Source organism: Dryas octopetala, chromosome 3, assembly GCF_963921425.1.
Source record: "Dryas octopetala chromosome 3, drDryOcto1.1, whole genome shotgun sequence".
NCBI lineage: Eukaryota > Viridiplantae > Streptophyta > Magnoliopsida > Rosales > Rosaceae > Dryas > Dryas octopetala.
Window position 1 is genome coordinate 5491127 of NC_141368.1, and position 15853 is coordinate 5506979.

At 35.5% G+C, this 15853-nt stretch overlaps 2 protein-coding genes and 1 pseudogene across 2 annotated transcripts; all 3 read right to left on the reverse strand.

Moving 5' to 3' along the window:
• Window positions 1-2983: 2983 nt before the first annotated feature.
• LOC147290025 (putative LRR receptor-like serine/threonine-protein kinase At1g07650) lies at window positions 2984-7702 on the reverse strand. Its single transcript, XM_086236947.1, has 13 exons — window positions 7438-7702; window positions 7174-7242; window positions 6730-6798; window positions 6245-6307; window positions 6050-6115; window positions 5891-5926; window positions 5747-5781; window positions 5242-5618; window positions 4806-5001; window positions 4576-4713; window positions 4167-4285; window positions 3818-4028; window positions 2984-3371 (listed from the first exon to the last, which is right to left on the reverse strand). Exons 1-13 carry the CDS (start codon window positions 7608-7610, stop codon window positions 3364-3366), a joined length of 1560 nt encoding a protein of 519 aa, XP_086093073.1. The 5' UTR covers window positions 7611-7702; the 3' UTR covers window positions 2984-3363.
• Window positions 7703-9546: 1844 nt separating this feature from the next.
• LOC147290026 (heat shock cognate 70 kDa protein-like) lies at window positions 9547-13094 on the reverse strand. The gene is made up of 3 exons (XM_086237524.1): window positions 12763-13094; window positions 11354-11572; window positions 9547-11050 (listed from the first exon to the last, which is right to left on the reverse strand). Exons 2-3 carry the CDS (start codon window positions 11565-11567, stop codon window positions 9693-9695), a joined length of 1572 nt encoding a protein of 523 aa, XP_086093650.1. The 5' UTR covers window positions 11568-11572; window positions 12763-13094; the 3' UTR covers window positions 9547-9692.
• Window positions 13095-13329: 235 nt separating this feature from the next.
• Window positions 13330-14289, reverse strand: LOC147290027 (heat shock cognate 70 kDa protein pseudogene; annotated as a pseudogene).
• Between the last annotated feature and the right edge of the window lie 1564 nt (window positions 14290-15853).

Consider the following 15853-nt stretch of genomic DNA (forward strand, 5'->3'; position numbering starts at 1 on the left):
CCTTCCCCTCCCCCCCCCCCCTCACAGTTTATTGTTACCTAATGAATTCAAATCATGAAAATGATTTATTCAAACCATCATGTTAAAATAATTGATCACACATAGCTAAAGAAGACTAAGAAATTAAATCCCAATATACACAATGTAAGTGAGAAACCTATATAATCCGTAGTTTGCACTCTATGCCATATACAACATCCAAATTACTTGGACAGAAGTAGTGTGGATGTAGATAATACCAAAAATCTTTCTTCCCTGACCCTTTTAGAAACATGAGAATTAACAATTGTTCTTACTACTCTTGGACAGTTAAAATAGATAGAAAACATATTGAGCTTACCTCATAAATAAAATTAGACAAAACTATACGTGTTGACATCAGCCATCTCGCCTCAAAATATACACATCTAAGCTATCAGATAAAATTTGACAAAATCAATAAACAACTAAGAATTTATGAGGCATAGCAAAATCTGATACTTCATATTTCTTTTGTGCCTTTGAACAAACGGTGAGTTCTTGGCATCTTCCTCTGCAAACAAATTAACAGATACAAAATGGGTCAGAGAAATTAGTGTTTTGATTTGAAAAATGGAAAAAAAAAAAAAAAACTGATCGGGCTGACTTGAAATAAAAACCTGAATGGAGGTTTCTCAGTACTGATGTTGGAATAGTTTTTAATGTTGTCCATAATCAACAGAGGAAGGTCGTGGATGTTTGGGTTTCGAACGACCACGTGTGGCGTTTGAATGGGCTGGGTGTTTACACAATTGAACTCAGCTCACCTAGGGGAAGATTTTGAGACCAACTCGACGTAAAGTGGTTGCCGAAACTAGTGACCTATCGGAGAAGAAGGCCAGATCAGGTTTGGTGTGAATCCATGTTTCCATTGGGTTGTTGAGCAATCAAAAGGCAGGGATAGAGAGAGGAGGAAGTGACTATTTGATTGAGGTCCATGTCGCCGGTGTTGGCTGCTGGACGGCGAAAAGATGGCCAGAGATAGCTCAAGGCAGAGGAGAGAGAAGAAAGAGAAAGAGAAGGGGGTGTGCGGCTGCTTCAGGAGTAAAATGAGAAGAACAATGCTGAAGTTAGGTCTTTATAAACAAACCCTATCTGATGAATTTACTAAATTACCCTTTCACTTAAAATACCTGAAACTTGATGGTCGTAACTCCTTTTCACGTCTTCTTCGTGTCTACATGTTCGTAGTCCCGAGCTCTATCCAACTAGACCAAAAATTCGTTTAAAATATAAACATTTAATTTTATCAAATAAAACCTTAAACCAATTTATAAAAACTTTTTTTTTTTTTTCAAAACAAACAATTTTATAAATTCATAGAAAATAATTTTAATGAAATATTTTATAAATTCATCCCTTAACCCAAAATGTCAATTGTCACTTTCTCAACTTTTGTTTCAAAGAAAAGAGGTCTTGTGCACAGCCACCATTACAAATTTAGTTTGGGTTAGGGGTGGGAAAAGAAAAATTATCCCACTAATCTCCCAATTTGGTTACTATGTTTATGGAGCTACCAAAAAATCAACTATCTTACAAATTAGTGGGTTTTAAGGCAACTATTATCTCCACCATAAACATAATAATCACTAACAATAAGTATTAGTGACCACCTCATTTGTCAATAGACACCCTCTCATCTATGGTTGCAAAAAATAGTGGCCTTTGGCCATATTTGTTGTAGTGGCACTAAGGCAGTACTAGTATATCATTCTTTTTTCCAATATACAATAAGATTTGAACCATGAATCTATTGTTTTCCCTCCCCACTCAATGCCAATTTAGGGAGCACTGTTGCCAGGTACTCATTACTCATGATAAACAAATATATAGCCATACCCAAATTTGCACAAACTTATGGCCCAATAAAGAAATTGAGGAGAAAGGAAGCATGCATTCAAATGAAGTCATGAATACACATTAGTTGATCATTTGAGAAACAAATGTGGGATGAATAAGATGGCATTACCAAAGACTGAGTTTGTGGGGTTTCTGATGACCTGGTTAAATGCTGCGTCACCTACCAATTGCTCAGTATCAGTGAAAGCAACGTGGGATGGAGTGGTCCTATTGCCCTGATCATTCACTATGATTTCTATGTGATCTTGCTGCCACACTGCCACGCACGAGTACGTTGTTCCCAGATCAATTCCAATTGCATGGCCTTCTTCCCCTGCCACTTTTCAACTCCAAAACTGAAAGAAGAAGAAGTCAAGTTGAGGAAAAGAAAGCGTTCCGTAGTGGTATCACTACTAGGAAGTACCCCATTAGATATCAGTGGAACACCGATGTCTATTAGGTTTGCGACCGATAAGGGCAGACGTGATATCTAATGTACCCTATTTTCAATATCAGTTTTGGGCCGATGTCTATATCAAATTAGACATCCTATTTGTTAAATATCCGATATTGTTAATAAATAATATATATATCGATTTTTCAAGTTTTCGATTTCTAAATGAACGGATTCCGATATGTAATATACTTTCAATATCATTATTTTTTCAAGAACTGACATTAAAAGGTATATTACATATCTGTTTGATTATATTTTTCGATATTATAAACTCATAAAAAGATATATTTGGTAGGTTGTTACATCACTTTTTTTATCAAAGCGATATATAATATTTTTAACACATCGAATTTGTAACTAAAATCGATATATATGTACACATTAGATATCTGTTTGTTCGTTGTTTTAGATATTATAAGTCTCTTAAACATCATGTTTGAGTTAGAATGTGAAATAAAAATAACATTATATATCGGTGTTATTTGTTATTTCGATGTATATACCTGTATAAATATCAGATTTAATATACATTAGATATCAGTGTTTAACTGATATTGTAAATGTTTTTGAATTAAAAAAAATAAAATAAAATGGGTTGTTAGATATTAATTTTTCCTGCCAATTTGTGCAATTTAAATGCTTCCATAAATTTCATCCAACATTCTCATACATTTCCAACATCCAATTTCAACCCATATTCAAGTTAACAAAAAAGAATTACAAATCCCTCTACAAGTAGGGATAACCATAATCCATATATAACCCCCTAAGCAACTTCAAAAATCTACACAAAATACAAGGCATATATGACTAGTTCTAAATTATGCACACCTATGACTAATAGATAATTATTATCCAAAACCAATACAGATTTAATATAAGCAAAATTAAAAGGATTCATTTACATAGATAAAAGTTACCTAACTATACAGTAATATTCCTTAGTCCATAAAATTCTGAAGATTACTTCCACAGTTTCCATATCATGTCCTTTTATTGAGAGTGTAATACTTGGGGTCTCTTTCTTTAGCCTAGGGAGCTCAACTTCCTCAAAAGCCTGCAATTATTAAAAGAACTCATCACATTGGCACATTATCCACACATAGTTGAAAATTGTCATAGGACCAAAGCAGCTAGCAACACTAAAAAAACTTCTAACCACAACCAATTGCATATTTATATATTGTAAGTCAACCATTACATACCATAAAATACTCAAGTGTTCCAAACTTGTTGACCAAAACATACTAGACCTATCAGCCTGCCATCTCCATTACATCACATATTAAAAATCATTCCCCTAAACAAAAGGTCCAACGATGACCATGTAGACAAATCATTCCCCTAGCCAAACAATGTGATTCTAAATAATTAAATTCATTTTCCTGATCAAATGTAGACAAAGCTAGATGACCATGTCAAGTGGAGAATAGTCCCAAAAAATGAAATCGAGTTTCCACTTGTACTTTTGCATGTACTGAACATATGTGTTGAAGATCTTACCAAACAAAGTATGTGCAAGGCTGTTGTTCTCCATGTATTCATACACCAACAATAACTGATTTCCTTCAATGCAACATCCGTACAGTTTAACAAGATTTGGGTGCTGTAAAGCAGAAATCATGCCTATCTCATTCACAAATTCACGATTTCCTTGCTTTGATTTTGAAGAAAGTTTCTTAACTGCGATTATAGTACCATCTAATAATTCGCCCTGCAATTTGTAATATAATACATTTGATGAATGTGGGCATCCATAAGTACCATAGACCAAAGCATAGAAAAAACAAAAACAAAAACAAGAAGAAAAGTACTTACAAATATAGGGAAACAAAAAGGAGTTATAGCATACCTTGTAAACAGCTCCAAAGCCGCCTTCCCCAAGCTTGTTTGCAGCATCAAAGTTGTTAGTGGCAGCTTTAATTTGTTTATATCTAAAGAAACCAGTTTGCAGATCTAATCCTTTCAGATCTGTCCATGCATGTTACAAGGTTAGTATATTGAACTGCTTCTTAACTGGGAGTTTGGTGGCCTTTTGGCTTGTTAAACAACATTGGAAAGAATAACACTAGGAAAGATTAAGCAACTAGAAGAGACAATTCAAATAAGAAATAGTTTATGAAGAGTTCTTAGAAAAGAAAGGAGTAAGTGGGGTAACTAGTGCAGCACTAGTTGTAGAACAAAAAATGAATTTCTATTTATAACAGGTTTACATCAAGGATCGACATTAAGCCCCTTTAAACCAAACAGGTTAACTGTACCTTGTTCCCTAGATGACTTGCTTCCCAAACAGCCTTTCAACCAAAGAATGCCAAAAGTCATTAAAATAAGGCATAACGCTAAAACAACTCCAATCACAATGAATATCTTCTTTTTGCTATCATCAGGCGGCTTGAAATCTAGAAGTGAAATAAGATCCAAGAACAGTGGTCATAAGAAAACCATGTATTACTATAGCATAGTATAAAAAGAAAACTTATAACTTACTTACCATACTCCACAGAGATAGCTGATATAAGAGAACCATATGTTCCTCTTGTTGGAACATTAGTTGTCCCTTTCCCAGCCCACTGAAAGCGGATCTCTAAAGTCTTAACAGTAACAACTGCTTTAAATACCTGAATTTCTTCCTTATCAACCCCTTGTGCTTCATTTTCAATATCAAAATCCTTCAATACCCGTTTTTCCTGTAATAAATAACTATAATTAATTATTTGAGTGGAAAAATAAGAAAGAAGGGGAATGATCACGAAATATATAAGGAAATTAGAGGAAGAAAGTCTACGTGGATAGGTGGTTATGTTTTGCGAGACAAAATAAAAAAACTGGAGAACAGTTAAATTTATCCAAATGATTTAAAAGGTAAAAAGTAAGTAAACATAAAATTTCCAATTTATCTCATCCATGGTGAACATAAAAATTACTACCTGGATATAAACATCAAACATTCGTCTTCCAACACCATAATAAGACCTGTTGTCTCTGAGGACTATTTCCGCAAAGTGTAGTTTCACAGTGTAATTTCCATTTGCTAAGCAACGGGCATAATATGTGAGAGAAAGAGAAGAAAGTCGGGCAGTTCTGTACAGTTCAGAGTTGTTCATTTTGAGTGTGGAAATATTATTCGCTATATAGTCTTTGGTAGAACTCCAAATATCCGAAAAATCACCAGTACTACTAAATCCCCAATTTGCTGAGCTCTGAACAAATTTTGCTGCACCTCCTGAGGTTTCATCTCCATCATACTTGATGCGTCCAATGGTAGTTCGTTTTCCACCACAATTAAGATGCAACGAATACTGATCTATACAGAGAAAACAGCATACAAAAAGTATAAGACAAATTAACTTAAGACAATATTTTATAGCCCTTTCATATTATATGGGCACAAAAGTGTACACTGAGGTTTGATTCTACAACAGATTTAATTACCTTTTGAACATGAACTGAGGCAATTGCTAAGTATACTACATTATACAAAAAAAAAAAAACAAAAAAAAAAAAAGGCATTAGCTCATGCAAAATTAATGAGGAGAAGTGAAAAGTGGAATATAATTCATTAAGTTAGAAGCTTACGTGTTGTTCTGTCTGGAAAAACTTCTGAACAAATTGCTGATGAAACAACAAAACTAGTTACTTTCATATATCTAGTTAGTCAAAGAAAGTAAAGTAAGTTTAATTATCTCAAGAAGGTTAAGAAAAAGAAGAGGAAATAGAGAAAGAGTCAACTCTTACAAGGTCTCTCGACAAGTTGTTGGAACAGAGCTCCCAGAAAAATTATTGTAAGAAAGATCTATATTGCTGCACACAAACATGAAGTTCCACATTAACAGGAATTCCAAGTAAATGACAATAGTATGCATACGATCCGAGTAAATGAAAAAGCTGAAGCAGAAAATATGTGTAAGGTTTTAGGATGAAGAAACATACTAGCGACTGTCTCTATTTTTTATCCACTCTGGAAGCCCACTAAGCAAGTTACGTGTCAGATATCTGATCAGTGAGCAATATAAACAGACGTGAATAAACATTTATCTATATAAATACTGATTCAAAAGGTTACACAGAAAGAAGGGAAATTTAAAATTCCAAAAAATAATTTAATGTCACAATGCACCATCCAAGCTCTCAAGTGTGGAAACTATAGGCCCATCCTTGGTACAGCTATGATTCCTAGGGAGAGAGTCTAGATGAATCCTAATTGTAACCATATTCTCTTTTTTTCTTGGTACATGAAAAAATATTGTACTCATATTCTCATTTGGTTAGAATGTCTCACTATCCAAAACTAGGCTGCCATATTAGAATCAATAGGAAAACTTCAAAATTTGATTGTGATACATGTAGAAACCAAGGGAAAGGCCCCTATATATCCCTATGTGAGCTAGCTACCATTATGAATTTACATTCCTTACATTGTGGCCAATTTCATTATATTTGCAAGATTTGGAATGCTCCCTTCCAGTCTGTTGAAGCTAAGATCTCTGCAAGAGAGGAAAAAAAGGTAAAATTAGAAGTCATTGATTCATATGATATTGGGAACACGGAAGAAAGTTTATCAAGTGACAATTCAGTGAATCTTACAGGCATGAATTAATAAGTTGCTCTCCAAGGACCTGAAAGCGTAGCCTAGTGAAGGTCACAGCCAACCCAAACCAATTGGTACATCAAGATCAAAGCAATGTAAGAAAGATTCAAAACATACAAGGCTCGGAGAGTAGTTATGCTTCCCAAATAGCCAGGGATAGGTCCTTATAAGTTGTTCACACTGAGAACCCTGCTCTGGGACATTACATTAGTTCAACTATTGACATGAGAATTTATTGGCAACATCAAGCATAAGTCTAGAAGGCACTTACAGAATTTCCAACTCTGTAGAATTCCATTCACGTGGTATTGAACCACTAAGGTAATTCTGGCCCAAATTACTATATGAGCAAGAAGAAAGAGTGCTATTAGAATAGAAACTTAATAGTTTTTAATTCGGCTGTAGCTTAAACAAAATTGGAGGATTATAAGTAAAGAAAAGCGAAAACTAGGGCATAAAATTTCTTCAATTTACCCACTGCTCATTAACCTTGTGCAATCAATCCATCAATTTCTGAGATTTTCAAAACCCTAACCTGACCTTCCTTGTCGCGCGCGCTCTCTCTCTCTCTCTCCCTCCCTCCCGCGCGCTCTCTCTTTCTCTTTCGCTGGCTCGGACTTGAAGATGCAGCATCGGCGGTCTTGGCAGATGAAGCGAAGGCGAGCGACGCAGGGGGAGCAGACCGCACACCGCACAGCTATCGTCCATGGCTATTCTTCTCTCTCTCCATCTGTCTATGTCGATCTCTGTCTCTGCGATTGGATTCGGAGGTTGAAGAGAACGAGGGTGGTGAGTGTGGTCTCGATCTGTGAGGGTGTGAGAGAGAGAGAGCTTGGGGTGAGTAAAGTTTGAGAGTGTTTGTGTTTGAGAGAGGAGGGTATCGGGTTCAAGTATTTGGAAATTAGTCCAAAAATTTAAGTAATAGTCTTCAAATTTTTATTTTATTTTTTTTAGCTGAAACAAAGATATCAGTAAGGATTTAGATATCGGTTTTTACAGAATAATAAATTATACCAAAAAATTAGATATCAGATTTAAAAATGTGGCGATATATAAATGTATTTAGAAATCAGTTTTAAAAAACTAAAAATCTAACTGATATAAAAAACTTCTACTATATCAATTTTGTTAAAACTGATATCTATGTAGTGATATCTAATGGGGTACTTCCTAGTAGTGTATTTTAATTTGTAAGTTAGAGGATTTGTTGTACCCAAAAAAGAAAAAAAGCACGAATTTGTAATGTTTAATTAATACAAACTAGAATGAAGTGTGCGTTGCACAGAGCCGGCTAGTATAGTGCGGCTGTGCCATGGGAGCTAAATACGAATTTGGTCAGTAAGTGAGGCTGACTGCCATGACTTGAGTTGCCTTTGCAGCTAAATTGGTCTGGGTTTGGGCTCGAGAAAAGTAAAGAATGGGCTTGTCGGCCTTTTTGTTAAGTGAAAAGTAAAAACCGTACAAATCCATGTCTTTGACCCAAAAAAAATCAAAACAAGTACATGCGAGGTAAGGAAATTTTTGCAGTCCATGATCAAGTTAAATAAGAGAAATTTGAAAAACTAATATATTTTGGTCTCTTTTAAAAATTTTAAACTATTTTTTAAAATTTTTAGAATTTTGACGTTTGAGTAAAACTCAAACTCTACTCAAGAAGTACTCGAATTCTATCGAGTAGTGCTCGAGCACTTCTCGAGAACTCTTGAACACTACTCAAGAATCAAATTTCTAAAAAATTTTAAAAAAAGTTAAAATTTTTTAATTGACTTAAATTTAGGTTAATTTTCTAAATTTCTCAAGATCAAAATGAACAGAGAAGAATCAAAGGAATAATACATACCTATAGCTACGAATGTAAATCCTTTTTTTTTTTTTTGACGGAAAAAAAAAAAAATTAGCTACGAGTGTAAATCCATTATATGCTTTGCAGTCTAAATTGTTGTGCAGGGATCCTTGGAACAATGGAAATGGAATGCAATCAGTCTCAAGAATTTATTTCTGGTTTGTTTTTTTTATATGCACAAGGTTCACCAAATCCAAACCGCCAAATGGACAAAAAAAAAAAAAAGCACAAATTTGAAATGTTTTTTGGTTACGCAACCCTCTCTCTCTCTTAAAGACAAATAATTTCCAATAAAATTGCAGGATCAATTGAATTGAGAAAAAAAATAAATTAAGATGAATTGTGCACACAAAATAAACTTAGAAAATCAACTAGTTTTGGACTATATCAAGGGCATGTCATAGTAAAGACTGGTTCAACTATGACATGACCAACTCAACTTGTATATCGACCCATCTAGGTCCAATAGCTTGCTAGTTTTCAAAATGTTTTAATGATCTTATGCTAGCAAGTTAATTAATTATTATATGAAAAAAAAAAAAAACTTTTATCAATTGGTACAAGGAAACATTTGTCCATAACTGTTCTCTTGTCAAATTATGTATCAACAAATTAATAAAGTTGATTATTTACTGAAAATGTGATCCAAATTCACAATTTAGTAGTAATCTCTAGTTCTCTACCCAGTTAATAAAAAATATATGAAAGCACAAAAATTCAAATTTATATGATAGTTGGAAACATTATAACCATAAAGCTAGGCCAAGAATAATTCCAAAGTTATCTCCACAAATTAATTGAAACAGACGATTCAGCCTTTAGCTAGTATGACATACTATTCCTTACATTATCCCTTCATTGGTTATCACAGACGGAAGTACAAACAATTGTAATGGGAATTCTCGAGTTTCTTGGAATAACAATTGTACCACTCACCATACTATTCCTTACATTATCCTATCAATTCCCTCACAATTTCTGTCATTGGTGAGGGTAATCCCTTTCTTCTGGCCAGTCAACATGTCCTCAGCAGATACATTCAGAATACCATTGGCATCAATATCAAAGCAAATATTGAACTTGGGAACACACCTTGGAGCTGGAAGAATATCATGGAGCTTAAACTCACCCAAAAAGTAATTATTTACAGTTGTGGTGTTCTCACCCTCATAAATGGAAAACTTAACAACAGTTTGGTTGTCATGGCGAGTAGTTACAGTATAGTTCTTCTTGACAGGCATTCTGGTGTTTCTTGGAATCACAACTGTCATGTCGCGTTCTAGACCAGTCTCCACACCAAGTGATAGAGGGCTGACATCCAAGAGAGAGAGGTCTTGAAGCTTCCCATTTCCATTCCCAATCAGAATAGCAGCTTGAACAGCAGCACCATGAGCCACTGCCTCATCCGGATTAATGCCCTTGCACAACTCCTTCCCCACAAACACATCCTGCAAAAGTTGTTGCACCTTGGGAATTCTAGAAGAGCCACCCGCAAGAACAACATCATGCACACTGCTTATGTCCATCTTAGCATCCTCCAAACACTTGTTCACAGGCTCCATACACTTGTTGAAGAAATCCTTGTTCAGATCTTCAAATTTGGCACGGGTAATAGTTGTACTGAAATCAATACCTTGATCCAAGCAGTCAATCTCAATATCAATTGAAGACGTAAATGAAAGTCTCCTCTTCGCCTTCTCACACTCATTTCTTAACCGCCTAAGAGCTCTGGAGTTTCCACTGATGTCCAATTTATGCTTCTTCTTAAATTGCTCAACACAGTAATTCACCATTTTGTTATCAAAGTCTTCACCTCCAAGGTGAGTGTCTCCAGCAGTGGCCTTCACTTCAAACACACCATTACCTATGGTGAGCAGTGACACATCTAAAGTCCCACCACCTAAATCAAATATCATCACATTTCTCTTGCTATACCAACCAGCCTTCTTGTCAAGCCCATAAGCAATGGCTGCAGCAGTGGGTTCATTGATAATACGCATCACCTTTAGGCCAGCAGTAGCACCAGCATCTTTTGTAGCCTGACGTTGTGAGTTGTTGAAGTAAGCAGGGACGGTGATAACTGCATTCTTCACAGTTGAGCCAAGGTAGGCCTCAGCAATTTCTCGCATCTTTGCCAGAACCATAGATGAGATTTCATGAGCAGCAAACTGTTTGTCTTCACCCTTGTGGGTAACAACAATCAAGGGCTTATCATCAGGACCTGCAATAACCTTGAATGGCCAGAGCTTCTTATCATTTTGAACAGAGGCATCAAGGAATCTCCTGCCAATTAACCTCTTTGCACCTGCAAATTGATGTCAAATATTTAAAAAGACAATCCCACAAAGAAAAAAGAACCAGAAGATGAACGGACAGACATTCAATAATCATGCATACTCATCAGTCATCGATCCCAAGCATTTATATTCATGCACAATTTACAGTTACATGTTGCATTCAACATATTGTAATGAAATGTACCAAATAAACTTGCGAGTCAAATATCAATATTTAAGAAGTAGAGAAGGCCTCACAGGATTACAAAACTGATATGAGAAACAAATGACAATTAAATTGTTATATATGTAGATGTGGGAAGAGACCATACCAAAGATGGTGTTTGTGGGATTCTTGACGGCCTGGTTAAAAGCTGCGTCACCTACCAAACGTTCGGAATCAGTGAAGGCAACAGAAGATGGAGTAGTCCTGTTGCCCTGATCATTCACAATGATCTCTACATGATCGTTCTGCCATACTGCAACGCACGAGTACGTTGTCCCCAGATCAATCCCAATTGCATGGCCCTTTTCTTTCCCAGCCATTTTAGCTAAAGAAAAAAAGAAAGCAAGTAGAATTGGAAAGAAGAAAAACGGTGGCAGAGATCGAATAATGCTGGGGTGAGCGCTCAGTCTCTGGCTTTACCTTTTATTTGGTGGGAACAATTTGAAAGCAGCCCGAGTGGTAATAATTGCTTACAGGAATATATGCATGCATATATGTTTTGAAGTGAAGCTAATTGTTGTGCAGAGACTTATCGGGGAATGAATCGTTCAATTTACTGAATTTAATCAATTTATTATCATTTTGGTTCGATATTTTATGTACTAGTACTACTTACTGTTTCCAACATAATAAAGAAAGACAGGATAGTTGGAAATAAAAAGTGGTCCGAGTGGAAATGAAAGGGTACAGGAAGATTAAATGAAGCTAATTTATTTTGGTTCAGTCTGTACTTCTTTTTGAGAAATATTCTTTGTAGTACTGCTTCCAATTTATTGGTAAAATTTCATACAGAATTACTTTATAAAACTGCTTTTTTGAGTTGGAAAAAAAAAAAAATACTGCTATATCAATTTTAAAAATCAAGATTAAGACAAAATTTTCAACTTGCTTCGACAAGGTATCAGTTTAAGAAAATACAATATATAGTTAATAATCAAATGAAGAAAGAAATCATACAACGAATCAAAAAAGTTTTTCAAACTGGAATTTTTTTTTTTGGAGGAAAACTAAAATGACCACCAAATGTCTAAAATGATATTATTCGTTATAAAACCAAATCATCAGATATATGGTGTGTTAATTACATTTAAGATCGGGCATCATTTAGATCGGTTTTTTAGCCAATTCACATCTTTTACTGCATTTACTTGGTTACTTTAGCTTTTGCAAAGATTCAAGTTAGAATGATCAACAATTCTTATTGAGCAAGATAATCAGGTGGAATATCCCTCTTCTATTGTCTCGAAGCACACAACTCCAAGTACGAGCTCCAATTTATTATAGTGACTCAATTTATTATACCCAATCGAAAATTAGCAACTTATATAACAGGTACAATGAAGATTATCTACAGCTAGCATCTAAAGCAGCCCACAATCTGTGGTGGTTACATTTACGTAAATAAAAAAGAAAATCACAGCATGAAAATTCACATATAACAGTTCTATAACTCCACTGCATAAAGCTCATCAAATAAACCTGAGTAATTAGAGGGAGAGAGATTCAAAGTCATACCTTAATCTGAAGAAGGCCAGATAGCAGAGAGGGGAAACAAAATAAAAACCAGAAAGCAACAATAAGATTAGCAACTTATACCAGGGCTTTGTCAATTTGTTTAGGATTTCAATTATACCCAATCGAAAATTAGCAACTTATACGTTGAAGATTATCTACTGCATCTAAAGCAGCCCACAATCTGTGGTGGTTACATTTACATAAATAAAAAAGAAAATCACAGCATGAAAATTCACATCTAACAGTTCTATAACTCCACTGCATAAAGCTCATAAAATAAACCTGAGTAATTAGAGGGAGAGAGATTCAAAGTCATACCTTAATCTGAAGAAGGCCAGATAGCAGAGAAGAGGAAACAAAATAAAAAACAGGTAATTTCTCCGCTCTTTTTCGATTCTTATAATTAAAATCTGTATCCCACTTTTGCTTAAAAAAAATTTAAAAATGTCTGTGTCCCCACTCAAAAGTTAAGCATTATCAATTAGGATACTTCGGCGCGAAGTAAATAAAAGAACCTGTGGTGTGGGCCACATTCGATAAAATAAAGGCTTCACATTTTTTCTGTATTTACTTTCCTTCAACATTTTTTCTAGTGGAACTGTAAAAGTAGAAGTAGAAGTACCCCGGCCAAAAAAAAGAAGAAGTAGAAGTAGAAGTAGAAGTAGAACCCTGTGGAGCAAGAATACTAAACTTAGAGTTATTCAATCAATTCAAACAAAAGTGGCTTATAGTAAAGAATTCTGCCCGCATCTTGGAAAGAACCATGGATGATATATCTTCAGCAGAAAATTGTTTCTCTTGTGCCATGTGGGTAACCACAATCATGGGCTTATCATCAGGACCTTCAATGACCTTGAAGGGCCATAGCTCTAAATCACTTTGAACTGAAGCATCACTGAATCTCCTACCAATCAAACGCTTTGCATCTGAAAATTGGTGCCATGCACAATTTGAAACACAATATAATAAATAAACAAATAAATGCACTGACAGAATTTATGAAATAGCTAGTAAGATAAAATTCATTAAGAAGATGACAACATTAATTCTTCTTTTTACAAAACTAAATGCATAATATTGTTAGTGTAGTTTCACTGCTTCTTAAGCAGTACCCTTAAGCCTTTCATCATCAGCAACCATATCAGAATCAAAATTTTCAACCTCATAAAAAGATGGGATGAAGAGAAGGCAATGCATAAAGTAAACAGAGAATAAATTGAAGAAAGAGAACACTCACTCACAGCCTCACAGGAATATCCATTTGATTTGAGGAAAGGAAAATTGGTATATATGTGGATGTGGGAAGATAACCTTACCAAAGATAGAGTTGACAGGGTTTCTGATGAGTTGGTTAAATGCTGCATCACCTACCAATCTCTCAGTATCAGTGAAGGCAACATGAGATGGAGTGGTCCTATTGCCCTGATCATTCACTATGATTTCCACATGATCGTGCTGCCACACTGCCACACACGAGTAAGTTGTCCCCAGATCGATCCCAATTGCATGGCCTTTTTCTCCTGCCATTATCATCTCCAAATTAAACACAAAGAAGACTATAGAGGAAGGCAAATGATCGCAGTACTGAATGCTTGGGAGAGCGACTATGGCTGGAGAAGTTAAGTGGGGGAAGGACTAGCGTTTGGAGTGATGTGCTATAATAAGTTAAAGGATTAACCTATACTTAATTGGGAATGTGGGGATCGATGTAGAGCACTCATTTATGTTTTCGCTGCATGTCTTTTTTGGTGTGCAGGGAACCTTGGAATGTAATCAGTCTCCAGAATTTATTTTTGGTTCGTTCTTTTATGCCAAAAAGGTTCATCAATGCCAATTGCCAAACCACAAATATGTAACGTTTATTTCACCTGCACAAACCCCAACAATCTTTGCCTTGCAACACCTTTTCGGCTACCTTAATATTAATCCTTCACACTACAGCAAAAAGAAGAATACCCAAAAAATAATCAGTTTATTTGATCATAGTTATAAAATCAAATGAGATCGACTTTTTAGCCATAAATAAGTTTTAACACTAAGCTTTCTTGTTATGTTTCCTCTTGCATTGAAAGTTCAATTTACTTTAAGCCATAAATATGGTGTGTTAAATTGTTAAATTACATTTGAGATCGAACATCTATCCTTCACAAATCAGATCGATTTTTTAGCCAATTCACACCTTTTACTGCATTTACTTCATTAATTTAGCTTTTCAAAGATTCAAGTTAAAATGATCAACAATTCTTGTTGAACAGTAGAAGCGTGTGGAATTTTTCTTTAAGCAAACTTGGTGTACCAACTCCATGTTTTAATATATTGACTGACGTTTTTTTTTTTTTTTTTTTCAAAAGATGCAAACAGTACGCACATGATCATGATGTCCACATTTTATCGAACGCATGGATTGTGCAGTTGTGAAATCATAGAAATCGGAAATCATGGTTTGTTTCATAAATATAGTAAGGGGGGTGCTATTCAGACCATCCAAAACCACTTAGTTGACCATCCCATTAATTTTTTCCCCATTTTTTTCTATTTTGCTCCTGCATTCAAAACCCCTCCCTAACTGGACCATCATGGGTGGCCGGCACAACCCCCGATCTGGAGGTCTATTGGGTTGCATCAGCGATGGGGAAGGCTGAGGTCGACCGGCGAAGGGGAGGGCTGGGGTTGCGCCGGCGGTGGGGAGGGGGTTGGGTTGCGCCGGCGAAGGGGAGGAGTGGGCGGCCAAAACTGGAAATGAGTTTGTTTTTGAATGCAGGGGCAAAATAGAAAAAAATGGAGAAAAAATTAAAGGGGTGGTCAACTAAGTAGTTTTGGGTGGTCTATTAACAAAACAGAGGATATCTGTTAGCAAAAAGCCCAGGCATGTGCGTATATTAGACGCAAACGGACCCTGCCCACTCGAATTTGACTCTAAACACTGATTTTACAACAATACTCATCTGGGCGTTGGACTCCGAGAGACATAAAGAGTGGGCTTTGGTAAGAGTAGGCCCAATACTTTTTCTTTTCTTTTCGGCCTTTTCCTGAGACCAAGTTTTTCACAAATATTTATGTAAGAAATCTGGTCTGCATTTATTTTCCCTAA

Coding starts and splice junctions, on each gene's coding strand:
- LOC147290026 (XM_086237524.1), bottom strand. CDS start 11,567: ATGGCTGGGAAAGAAAAGGGCCATGCAATTGGGATTGATCTGGGGACA. Junction 11,051..11,353: donor TCCCACAAACACCATCTTTG/GTATGGTCTCTT, acceptor ATCAATTTGCAG/GTGCAAAGAGGTTAATTGGC.
- LOC147290025 (XM_086236947.1), bottom strand. CDS start 7,610: ATGGACGATAGCTGTGCGGTGTGCGGTCTGCTCCCCCTGCGTCGCTCG. Junction 6,799..7,173: donor TCTACAGAGTTGGAAATTCT/GTAAGTGCCTTC, acceptor CCTCTCTTGCAG/AGATCTTAGCTTCAACAGAC. Junction 4,286..4,575: donor CAAGTCATCTAGGGAACAAG/GTACAGTTAACC, acceptor ATGCATGGACAG/ATCTGAAAGGATTAGATCTG.